This window comes from Heloderma suspectum, chromosome 6 (genome assembly GCF_057233095.1).
Source record: "Heloderma suspectum isolate Gila_16-S chromosome 6, 16-S_ref, whole genome shotgun sequence".
In the NCBI taxonomy this organism is placed as follows: Eukaryota; Metazoa; Chordata; class Lepidosauria; order Squamata; family Helodermatidae; genus Heloderma; species Heloderma suspectum.
In genome coordinates this window covers 3,958,012-3,970,335 of record NC_139463.1, presented here as the reverse complement: position 1 = coordinate 3,970,335, position 12,324 = coordinate 3,958,012, and the positions used below count along the sequence as shown (strand labels likewise).

General features: G+C 46.0%; 1 protein-coding gene across 1 annotated transcript in view; it reads right to left on the bottom strand.

Annotated features, from left to right (window-relative positions):
- Positions 1-12,324, bottom strand: part of ZBTB16 (zinc finger and BTB domain containing 16) — a 235,243-nt gene that overhangs the window by 129,298 nt on the left and 93,621 nt on the right. The window contains exon 2 of the mRNA XM_084807199.1: positions 68-165. Coding sequence (XP_084663325.1) covers positions 68-165 — 98 coding nt within the window. The remainder of the gene's footprint in view (positions 1-67; positions 166-12,324) is intronic.

Sequence of the window (12,324 nt, the reverse complement as noted above, 5' to 3'; positions counted from 1 at the left end):
TGGCCAAGCTGGAAAGCATGAACTTGAGGAAGGAGGGGAGAAGAGGCCCACAACGTCTCCAACTTACCCGAATGAGCCAGTAAGTGCATCCGTAGGCGCAGGCTGTCAAGGAATCTTTTCCCGCACCGTTCACAGCCATATGTCTTCATCCCGCTGTGCAGTTTCCTAGGGGGACACAAATGACAGAGAGAGAGAGAGGTCAGCTACCTTGGTTCGCATGGCCAGAGATCATGGGTGGGTGCAGGGAAGTGTTCGTTTTAAAAGGTCAACACTCAAGACATGGGAACATTTCACAAAAACATCGCTATTACCCACAGATTCTCTCCAGCTCGGAATCACAGGAAGGGTTCTTATTAAGCGGGAGAAGCCAAAGGTAGAACATGGGACTTTCCCCAGTCCCAGGTATCACCCCTCCTCTGCACTGGATGCTGCAAAAGGGAGACTAGTCAAGGGAATCCTTGCTAACCAGGAGAGGAAGCAAGTGGAAGCAATGGTGCTTTTTTGACTACTGTGGGGAATGATTCTGACCAGTCTGTATTTCCAAAGGTGGATGTACAACCAAGGGAAATTCTGAACACAGACGCATACCCACTGGTGATGTGGTTTGAAAACTGGGTTTGGGCCTGCTTGCTAATTCTTGCTCAGCCACACGCTCGTTCTGTTGTAGCCTTACTCGACCCAGCCTCAGTCTTTCATCTGTAAAATGGGAGCTTTTTAGGACCAGAGAGGGAAAACCGTAGGTCTGGGAGACAAATGCTGGAATTTTAAATGTGTTTCCCTATCTATCGATGGCCCACCATTAAGGATTGCTGGCAAGGAGATCTGAGATAAGGAGTCATATGGTGCTTTTCACATTGATAAAGCATCATGGAAATGACTGGTGAAAAGATACAGCAATATATGAGCTCAAGGAGGGCAGGAAGGGGAGAGACGAAGGCGAAAAGGTACTGAATCAACACCTCAAGAGATTTATTTCCCTGCTTCCATCTCTACTACTAACCCCGGGCTGTGAATCTCGATGCTTCCCAAGCCAAGTCATAAAAAAAGCACCCATCCAAGGCATTTCTGGTGGGGAGGGCAGTCCGTCTCTTTTATAAAACAGCAGCTCACTTAAGAGCGAATTGACGAGTTCTAGAGCTGTTTGTCAGGCCCAAGTGATATTTGGCAGACTCGATTATATACAAAGGTGGGCAGCAGAAATCAGCAAAAGTACAAGGAGGAAAAAGCATCCAACCTTATCACCCCTATTCCCATTGCTGAAATATACCCACACCCACACACTATGTCAAGGGTACCTGGAACCCACACAAACCGTACTAAGGGCTTCTGCAGAAACATCTTGCCCCGAGGGGATGGACGAAGAAATAGATTAGGCTTGAACTCAGAAGAAGAGAAACTGCAGAAGTGAAGGAAGAAAGAGGAATGCAAGCAAGCCCCAAAGGACAATAGATGCTGTGCACACCTGAGATCAGTTAATACATTCCCATCCATCAGGGCCAAACCATCCTGCTTTTCTTTCCGTCTTTCCTCCTCCCTCCCAGCCCCTTTCCTTGTACTGTGTTTCTTTGTGTGTCACAGCTAGCCCAGCACCCCTTCATCAAGCAGATTCAAAGGGCCACAGACTATCTGCAGCACAGATGCCCTGAGATTAGGGGTGGGAGAGAGCAGCACCACCTCCCCCCGAATTCACTCAAACATGAGCAGATTTCTCTCTGAAGAATTTGGAGAGAAATTGGCCTGTTTCTCAGGTCAATCCAGGGGAGGCTGCTGGAAAATGAGTGTGTGTGTCAGGGACACACCCTGCCATCCCCAAAGCATTTCCAATGTCCCTTGAAAGTGCTACAAATCATAAGAAAGACCACTCTGGAAGCCCCGGCCTGCTGAAGAGATGGAGAGGGAGGACAAAGGAGAGAAAACACCCTCCTTCCTGCCCACTCATAGAATCATAGAATAGTAGGGTTGGAAGGGGCCTATAAGACCATTGAGTCCAACACCCTGCTCAATGCAGGAATCCAGGTCAGAGTATCCCTGACAGATGGCTGTCCATCTACATCTTGAATGCTTCCAGTGTGGGAGAGCCCACCACCTCCCTAGGTAATGGGTTCCATTGTCGTATTGCTCTAATAGTCAGGAAGATTTTCCTGATGTTCAGCCGGAATCTGGCTTCCTGTAACTTGAGTCCATTATTCCGTGTCCTGCACTCTGGGATGATCGAGAAGAGATCCTGGCCTTCCTCTCTGTGACAACCTTGCAAGTCCTTGAAGAGCGCTATCCTGTCTCCCCTCAGTCTTCTCTTCTCAAGGCTAAACATGCCCAGTTCTTTCAGTCTGTCTTCATAGGGCTTTGTTTCCAGTCCTCTGATCATCTTTGTTGCCCTCCTCTGAACCCTCTCCAGCTTGTCTACATCCTTCTTAAAGTGCGGTGCCCAGAACTGGACTCAGTACTCCAGATGAGGCCTAACCAGTGCCGAGTAGAGGGGAACTAGTACTTCACTCTCTCCTCAGCACTGTTGCCAGTGCTCTCTCCAGAGCTGAAGTAAAAGAGGAGGATGGTGACAAGCTGAGCTCTTTGTCTAGCCTTGACATTGATACAAGCTGGAGAAGGGTATACAGAAAGCTGCCTCATCTGGAGCCAGACCCTTGGTCCACTTAGCCCAGTATTGTTGACACTGACTGGCCACAATGGCTCTCCAGGGTTTCAGGCCAGAGTTTTTCCAATCAATCTCAACCAAGAGTTTCAAACATCTAGCAATATTTCAAAAGGAAAATGCCTGTCTATCTTTATCATGAGGTGTCCCCAGAAAATGGTTGGGACAAGGTAGCCTTAGTTTAAGGTACCATGTTTGCAATTATTTTAAAGTTGATCTGGCGTTTTTAAAATCAGGGTGGCGTTGTGGAAAGGGGGTCCAAAAATCTGGTAAAGATGGGGGGAAGGACTCTCAGTTTTATTCCAAAGGTATTTTGGAATCCCTAAAGGGGGGGGGGGGTCTGGGAGACACCTGCTAATGCAAGTGATGTCATTGTGGGTGGTGTCTGCTGAAAACCCAGTTTTATCCTTTAAAAGCACAATTTAGGGAAAGAAAGGGAAAGCCTGGTGCTGCTTCTGTCGCTTCCTGAAAGCCCAAAATTATGGAAAACTCTCAGCACCCGCCCCCAGCAAAAATTACTGGAATGGCTGCCCAATTTCACCACATGAGCATATGGCATCAAATCTGGAGTGGCCATTCAAGCCTATCTTTATTCAAAAAGAAACAAAGATTCTTTCAACAACAAAAGGGGACAAGTACCCTGGCTCTAAAAACAATGTGTTTTTTTTTAAAAAAGGAAGCAAAACGAGAAAAGGCTCATTTTGGGTTCAGCAACTAAGGAAGCTCCAACAGACCATGGAGCAGCAACCAAGAAATAAAAATGAGTTCTGTATCATCCGTAGAGCCACCCAAGAAGAGCAACATAACAAAAAAGAAAAGCCGGTTCATTGTTAACATGCAAGCCACAATTGTTTGGCAAGCTAAAATTTTGAAAAACATTAAGCAATATGAAAACAAAGAGTTCCATTTTTTGATTACTTCATAATGTCATATGATGATCCATTTATCATTTTTAGGCATGTCCAGGCTCCAAATCCGACACAAATATTTAAGAAACAAGAGCCAGGAAAGATCTCTCTGGTTTCTAAGAAGAGACCAAGATGTTGCAAGTGCAGGGCCAGCTCCAGTCGTAGGGGAACAGCCTTTCAAACAAACAACAAGGGGCAGGGCTTGGAAATAAGATCGCCTCCAAAGGGAGATGAAGATTACAAGGGAGACCTCAGGCCTCCACTATTATTGTTCAGCATAGTGGAACGGAAAAGACTGTGGATCAGTGAGGACCTCTGAGTGGCTATTCAAGATGACCACCTTGGACAGTTTCTGCCGCAAAACATCCACATTCTTTGCCTTTGAATAGTACTCAATATGTATATTTAAAATTGATCTCCTTTCACCCATTTTTGGGTTTGCCCAAGTGCGGGGGGGGGGGCATTTTGGGCAAGCCACAAAGTAGAGGGATAACCACGGTGTGTGTGTGTGTGTGGGGGGGTTCTTCCCCTTCCCCCTTACTTTTACCATTTAAATGACTTTTAAATGGTGAAAGGTGGAGAAAGAAAGAAACAAGGGAAGTGTCCCCTCATTGTCATGGTAAGCCTTTTCCTCAAACCATTTGGGGGTTGGATCAGAGCCCCCAAATGACCATCCCCACATGGGGTGGCCAATTGGGGTGGCCATTTCAGTCCACCCAAGTAACTTCCTCTAAAAAATCCCAAAGGATAGGAGATGGAAACACAGAGGTTGGCACACCCTTCAAATACTCCATGAAGCTAAGATTGTTGCTGTGTGGGTGGCACCTCAGCATTTTTGCTTCCTTATGATGTCCCTGGTTGGCTGGAGCAGGAGAGGAGGGGCTTGTGCTCTTGCCCCGCCCCTAGCAGAAAGGGGCCAATGTGGCCGCACAGCAAAACGCTTCCCACGGGTCACCTGTTAGAACTGCAGGCTCCTCTAAACAAGCACACAAGCGCTCAGCGACAAAGCCACTGCCTGGAACGACCGTCTTGCTTGTGCAAGGACCAGGAATGATCCAACTGCCTGTTCTGTAAAGGTTCTGTGAGGGGTCAGCCTCAGTCTGAGAAGCGTTTAACTTGTTAAAAGTGTATTATTCCACAATAACTAACCGTTAATGAATATGTGTGCTGTTTTTCTTTGACACTAGCATATGCATCGAATCTCTTGATGATTTAAGTATTTTTTGTTGTTCCAATTAAGTGAATGCTTTAAAAAAAAAACTTGACCATTATTTGACCAGTCAGTTGCCCACATCTTTTGGACTGGTCCAGTGTCCAGCCCTAGAAAACACACGCCCTTCCATTAGTCATCATTTGTCATTGGTGTGTATGCTGCCACCTTGATCCTCTGTGGGTAACCTGCCAAGCTTCTCCAACTGGCCCTTCAAGCCTCTTCCCATCCCATCTCCACTGGCACAGCACTTTTGGGGGGCTTCCTACAGAGGCTGCCAGTGTCAGAATTGGTAGCGGTCTTGCTCTCCTCTTATATGATATGACAGCATGCAGTGTATACTGCACCATGGAATATGGCAGCAGGGTTGCCTGGAACTATCAGGAACTGCATGCACACATACACATCCGGTTGTGGTGGCAGGCCAGAAAGTGTGGTGTCCCTCCCAGTGTGGTGGGAGGTACAGTGGACAGAATGCTGAGCTTGGTAACAGAAAAGCCTGGTGGGGGTGGGGATGGAAACCCAATCAACCATGAAGCTGACTGGGCAAATTTGGACCAGTTGCTCCTCCTCAGCCTAAACCCACTTCACAGATATGTTTCTGAGGATAGAAGGAGGAGAAGCAGCAGAAGCAGAAGAAGAAGCAGAAGCAGCAAAAGAAGATGCAGAAGAAGAAGCAAAAGCAGCAGCAGCAGCAGCAGCAGCAGAAGACAACCATCCTGAGCTTCTTGAAGAGCCATGGAGGCAAGAAACATGTTTATTAAACAAATCAGTCGCTCACCCCACAAATGATCTGCCTCCCCTCCACCCACCCCAGCCACAGGGTCATTTAACACCAACTGGAAAAGTGGATCGATGCTTGCTGCTGCTGCTGCTTTTGTTGGTTTTAATTTCATTTTTGGTGTGTGATTCTTGCTGTACCCTTTGTATGTTTATAGATGTTGTGAGGACTAAAGTAAAAAAAAAAGCAGGATATAAATTTACTAAATACACAAATCCATTCAATTAGGTGGTGGCTACTGATACCTTGCATTACAACTCCAAGCATTCCTCTGGAGTTGGCCCAAAACATTTGGAAGACAACATGTTGGGGAAAACTGAGCTAGACTACCAAGTAGGCCTGGCAAATTACTCACAATGTCAAAATGAAGTCATTAAGTCTCTCTCTCTCACACACACACACATACACACACACACAAGCACGCATACACACACGCTTTGAAGTCCTTCCAAAAACTGGCTAAATCACGGTTATTTTGCAAACAAATTGCATATGCATGACCTTAACACTTCCCCAACAAGAAACAGGTATGGTGTGTTTTTGTAACTTTTACTTAAGACTTTCCAGCTCAAAGCAAAACAAATCAGCAATATGAGTGGAAAGTCAAACAGACTGAGAACCTGAAGAGTCTGGTAATTATATAGACAGAAGAGAGTGTGCAATATGAATATCTAATTTGTGCTAGGATGTTGGAGGCAGGAGTGTTTATTAACATAGAAATGGCAGTGGAAAAACTCTCTGAGAGAAGATCAGGTAGATTTGGAATCAGCTTCCAACCAACCTCCCTCAACCAATAATAAGATCAGACATTGCAGTCTTGACATCTCATCGTCCCGCCATGGCCCATTTCTAGTCTCTCTTCCCAGCTTTCTCTTTTCCACAGTGCCTCTTCCTTGCTTTTCTGGTGGTCACAACTTCTCGGCCCTCCTCATTCCAGCCCACTGTTTTGCGTAACTCTGCTGACAGGGTGTCCTTTTTTCTCCTTATGTCTCACACCGTCATGACAATCTATTCAAGGCGTTGCCAGTTAACCAGAAGGTGGTCAATGCTGCCATAGTATCACCCTGTCCAAACACAACTGGGGTTTTGTCACATACAAGAGTGAACGGTAGATTGTGCCAATTTGGTAGTTTGTCATTTGCATGCATGGCACATGGTGTCCATTTGCACGAGCCGCTTCCAAGTTCATTGTTCTACCCCAGGGGGATTAAGTACAATGCACCAGTTCAAAGTAAAAAGGGTTAGGCCAATGCTGACTGGGGATGATGGAAGTTGTAGTCCAACACATCTGGAGGCTGCCCAGATGGGGAAGGCAAGTTTAGGCTCTGAAATGGATTTATCAGTCTTCTGCATCAAAACATGCAAACAGGTTTAAGCCTCTGTTGTCAATAGGTTGGCACAGTAAGTATTAAATGCTCAGGTTTATGTAGCGCTGAGCCAAAATGCCACCCCCTTTTTCTCTCTCCCCCACACAATTTTCCTGTTTTCCATTTGCAGGTGGAGAAAATAGGAGGAGGATGTTGTCCCTTTCTCAGGGGGGCTGCCAAAAATCTTTAGCTTTTGGCCTTCCATTCCCTTCTGTGGTAGCAGAGGTGGCAGCAATTCTGCCTCCCCTTTTCTTTAACTGTATTCTCCGGTGGCAGCATGGGAGCTCTTCCCAATGACCCTGCCATTTCCTCCACCCCCCACCCCCCAGTGCTCTTGGAGGGAAGCTACAGCACTGCGTGGGTGGGGGTGGGGCAGCAACCCCCAACTGATTCCCCTACTTGTGGACACCATTTTGTTCCAGAAGAACCCATGGAAGAAAATGGCCTCTGGAGCACTCTAGCCACAGGGCGACCACTGATGCTGCCAGTGGTGGTAAAAATGAGATGATATAATAATGATAATGATAGAAGCCAACACCACTGCCACCACAAAATGTAAAGGAGGGGCTAAAAGAACCTCTCCCCATTCCTTTTGACCCTGCCCTGCCCCCAGTGCCCAGTTTCAGAGCCAAAAGTTCTGTTCAAGTAAGTTTGGGCTCAGTAATAGATTTGAGTACATAATTTCGGAGAATATATGAGAACCACCCATTCTCAGAGGCCACGTCTCAGCCCAGCGCTTCAAAGGGCTGAGTTTGCTTTCTGAAGCACCCCAATCCATTCTGGGCCTTCTGAGCATAACGACACACAGGGGTGTTTGAAGCTAGCCACCATCCCAGCAAAGTGTTGGGAGATCTCTCCACCTCATCTCCACCCACCCACCACACACACTGCTGCTCCCTCCCATTCCCCCCCCACCACCACAATGAAGCATTTGAACAGGGTGTCAGAAAAGACAAAGGAACACATTAATCTTACTACACCCAACACCTCACCTAGAGATCTACATGGCAATCAAATTTCAGGCCCCAACATTTCCATCGGTTACATAACCAACCCATTGTTTTGTGTGTGTGTGTTTTAAATAACAGCGCTCCAGCTTTCTGCAAGTAATTTATTTCAAATATCTCTATCAACAAATTTCAGCAGGAACAAAAGTTTTCCATTTGGCACCTGCTTATAGGATGATGTTATCATGCCCAATCTCATACAGTCTCTTTCAGCAAGGTCTTAAAGCACTTTATCTCCTGGGCTCCTGGTAGCAAAATATGATTGAAATGTTCTATTTATGCTCACTGGATTAAGGCAATGTTACAAAAAAGAAAAAGAAAAAAGCCCTAGCAGATGTAAGCAAGGTATTATAGCCACTCGCGCTGTTAAGATCTGAAAGAGAAAGATCAATAGACAAGCCTGCCGTTTTCTCTAAAGTTGTGCTTTTAAGAAAGGAAAAAACAAAATACGTTCAAAGTACACAGATATTGATTCTCAATTATATTCTCCAAAAGGCAGAGCACAGAAAGATGAACTGTACTTTAATATTCAGCATCTGACTGACATCATAAATTGCAAATCTCTCATGCATCCTAAAAAAAAAAAAATGTTCCAGTAAGCAAATTAAACCCACAAGACTGATGCAGGAGGATTAGAGGGAGCCACTCACGGGAAATCGCCTTCTACCACAAAAGAACACAAGTTACATTTGTAAACAGATAGGTGCCACAATTTAATACTAACATATGCACAAAAGTATTCTGCTGTATAAGTGCAGACAAATAATCAGCAAAAAATTAGCAAGTCACCCGTCTACACCCTTCCCCTCCCAGAGCTGGAAAATATTCAGAAGTATGCTAACTGTTAACAGGAAAATAAATGGAATTCTGTGCAGCTGCTATGAGGGAGGTACAAAGTCAGTTTGGCGTGGTGGGGGAGAGTCTTACGGAGGAGCATCAGAGGTGGCATTGTGCTTCAGTGGGAGATGTAGGACAAGAGGACCACAGGAAGCCAGGGAGATCAGGGGACTGGTGGATACATATCATGAGAGAGTCAGAGACAGTGTGGGCCTACGGACTGGGTGGGTGGGAGAAGCCCATAAAAAACAAGTAAGTGGCCTCAACAACATTAGTCGAATCAACAAAATTGGTGATTTTGTTGAAATGACTGGTGGGAATCAAATTCAAATTCTGCCCCCTGGCCCAATCAAGAAACATAACAATTTGGCAGAGAGGAGTTTTGGACTCTTTAGGGTGTCCTTTTAGGCTGACGGTTTCACAACCATGATTTTAAGAAAATTTAACAGAAGTCATTACTCAAAACTATGTTTGCAGAGTCATGTGAATGTGTACATGAAAAAAAAACAGGGATATGAAATATGCCACAGTGAGAAATCTGAGAAGCTGAGGGTATTGTGGACAAGCAGCCCTGTTACCACACCCAAAATGAGAAGCTGTGGAAGAATTTGTGGACACTTCTAGTGAAAGAGTTTCAGCTCCCCCAAGGCCAAGAGCAGCCCCACTAGTCCTGTTGTAGGGAGGCCCAAATTCAGTTCCCTGCTCAGCCTCGGAAGCCCAAAGTGACTTTGGGCAAGTGGCTCTCAGTCAGTGACCTGTGCATAGAATGGCAATAAGCATCACTGACACCTGCCTCCGAGAATGGTACTAAGAAAAGGAGTGGGTTAAAGATCAGAGGGTAGGAATAAATACAGTTCTCATATTGGAGGGACATACATAGTGGGGTCCCACAAGGAACTATACTGGGACCAATGCCTTTAACTTGTTTGTAAACCATCTGGAGTTAGGAGCAAGCAGTGAGGTGGCCAAGTTTGTTAAGGACACCAAATTATTTAGGGTTGTTAGAACAAAAAGGGACAGCAAAGAACTCCAAAAGGATCTCTCCAAACTGGGGGAATGGGCATCAAAATGGCAAAAGCTGTTCAATGTATGCACGTGTAAAGTGATGCATTTGGAAGCAAAAAGTCCTAACTTTGCCTATTCGCTGATGCAGTCTGAGCTGACAACAACGGACCAGGAAAGGGCTTTTGGGGTTGTGGCAGACACCTTGATATAAACATCAACTCTGCTGCGAAAAGGCAAATTCTATGTGGGAGATTAGTAAGAAAGGAACCAGAAATAAAACTGCCAATACAATAATGCCCTTATACGGATCTATAATGCGACTGCATTTGGAATACTGTGTACCGTTCTGATCACCACACCTCAAAAAGGACATTGTGGAGCTGGAGAAAGTGCAGAAAAGGGCAACCAAAATGACTGGTAGGCCACTGTGTGAACAGAATGCTGGATTAGACAGGCTTTTGGTCTTATTATCCAGCGGGGTTCTTCTTATGTTCTTAAAGCGAGCAAAACAGACCATTTATTACATTTTCTCATGCATGAACTCTCAACAGCAGCTCAGATATGAAATTTGGCAGCCAGCGTTAAGGGGAGTTCAGGGATATGACAACAACTACAGGAACTCAACGTTTATTCCCAACTATTAGCAAAGTAAAGGTTGCTTTCCTCACTTGTGTCTGGAATCAATTTCAAGGGTTCAAAATGCAGTGGGCCTTGGAGTTCAACCCGATCACCAAGACACTGCATTTCATAGAAAGCTTCCCTGCAAGGAAGAACCCTGTGCCTCATTGCCCTTTTAGCATCCCCCTCCTCACCCTCTACCATGCCACCTCTTGAATTCATTGTTTCAGGAACTTTGCAAACCCTCTAAAACATAGCAGAGAATGTTTACACAAAAACATAGTGTCTTTGGAACTTCCCGACTGCATGATGCTATTATCCCAAAGGGCTTCGGAGCAGTGGCAGCTACTCCTAGCAGGCAGATGGTTTAGTGTGCCCTTGGACACACTTCTTGGCACCCACCAAAGTGCCCTGCCCCTACCCCCCCCTTTTTTTAAAAAGTTAACACATTTTCTTACTGGCAGCTGGGCTCACTTCAAAGCAAAGTGTGTTTGTGAACGGATGGAGGATGTATGGGTGGGGGTGGGGGTGTGTATGAGAGAGGGGGAACTGGGGGGGGAGCATCTATGGGTGGTGAGCCAGGGTAGGAGAGGAAAAGAGATTTTGTGGGGGGATGAGTTGGCGGGCAGAAAAAGAGGTTGGCTTCTGTGAACTAAGCTTCTGTTGGTGTGGAAAACTGTGGCTTCAAGGGAGTTGTTTAGTGTGTTGGGTCTCAGACTCCCATCTGTGCCTTGTACTCAGTCTTTTGGATGGGTTACCTGTCCTTTGTGACTAGTCACATCTCCTGTGGCAGCCATTTTGTGGTGGTTCAACTCAAAGTGCCAAATAGCAGAATTGCAGTGAAAGCCAGGGAGCCTTTCTATAGTTCAGGGCCTCTCCCCAGTCCCCACTGGAGCCTCTACTGGCTAGAGAACCGATGAGTACACTTTGAGGAGAAAATGCCTGCTTCCGCCATTCTGTGAAATAGGAAGACAAAGGGGTTAGGGGAGAGGTTCTGCCGTAGTAGCAAAGAACACAACTTACATGAAGATGGTCCCAGGTTCCACCCCCGGCTTCTAGATAGAATCTTAGTTAGCAGGGCTACGACAGTTCTCTACCGGAGAGCACGGAGATCCAGTGCAGTCAGTAGAGAGAGTGACTGAGTTAATGATCTGACTTGGTATTAGACAGACCCGTTAGTCTGGAAGGTTGGGAGGCTCTGCACCAGGCTATTTGCCACATGGATACAATTCTGGTCTTTATGAGATTTAGTCAGTCCAGTGGGTGGATGTTTTGCGACAAACCAGTATCTTCCTCCTTTGATCTTTAAATTAGCAGAACTGACTCGTAACACAGAAGAACTGCCACGGATTGCAGAAATTTCTACTCTCAAAAGAGGGGAGTCAGAAATATGCATGATTGTCCAATCAAGGCTGAACTCTAAGAGCAGTACTAAGAGTATGTAACTTAATGCTTCGGTACAAGGCCAGCTTTATATCAAAGTCAATCAGCCTGTTAAGAATGGCCATGTGATAGTTGAGAAGGGTTGACCTTTCCAGTGGATTTTCACCAACTGGTCTTGGATGGGGGTGGGCCAAAATCCATGGGAGAGGTCATGGTGTATGTGACTCATCATATCCTGGTTCAACTGGGCCACAGTGAATAGCAGCCACTAAACTTCTTGAAACATTCAGAAAGCCCACTGGAGGGTGGGGGAAGAGCCACAGTGTCTCGATTAGGCTGTGCAAACAACGTGGGAAACAACACACTCAGGTTTTGGCCAGTGACCCACACTGCAGGGTTCACCTGACAGGAGGGCAACACCCACATTTGTGTGTGTATGTGTGTGTGTGTGACATACTGTATACTGGTCCATGGAGACTGTAGATAATACCAACTGCCAGCAGTCACTCACAGGTTCTGTCCCCAGCATCGCTAACCAGTGGCAGGGCTGGGGAAAGTCTC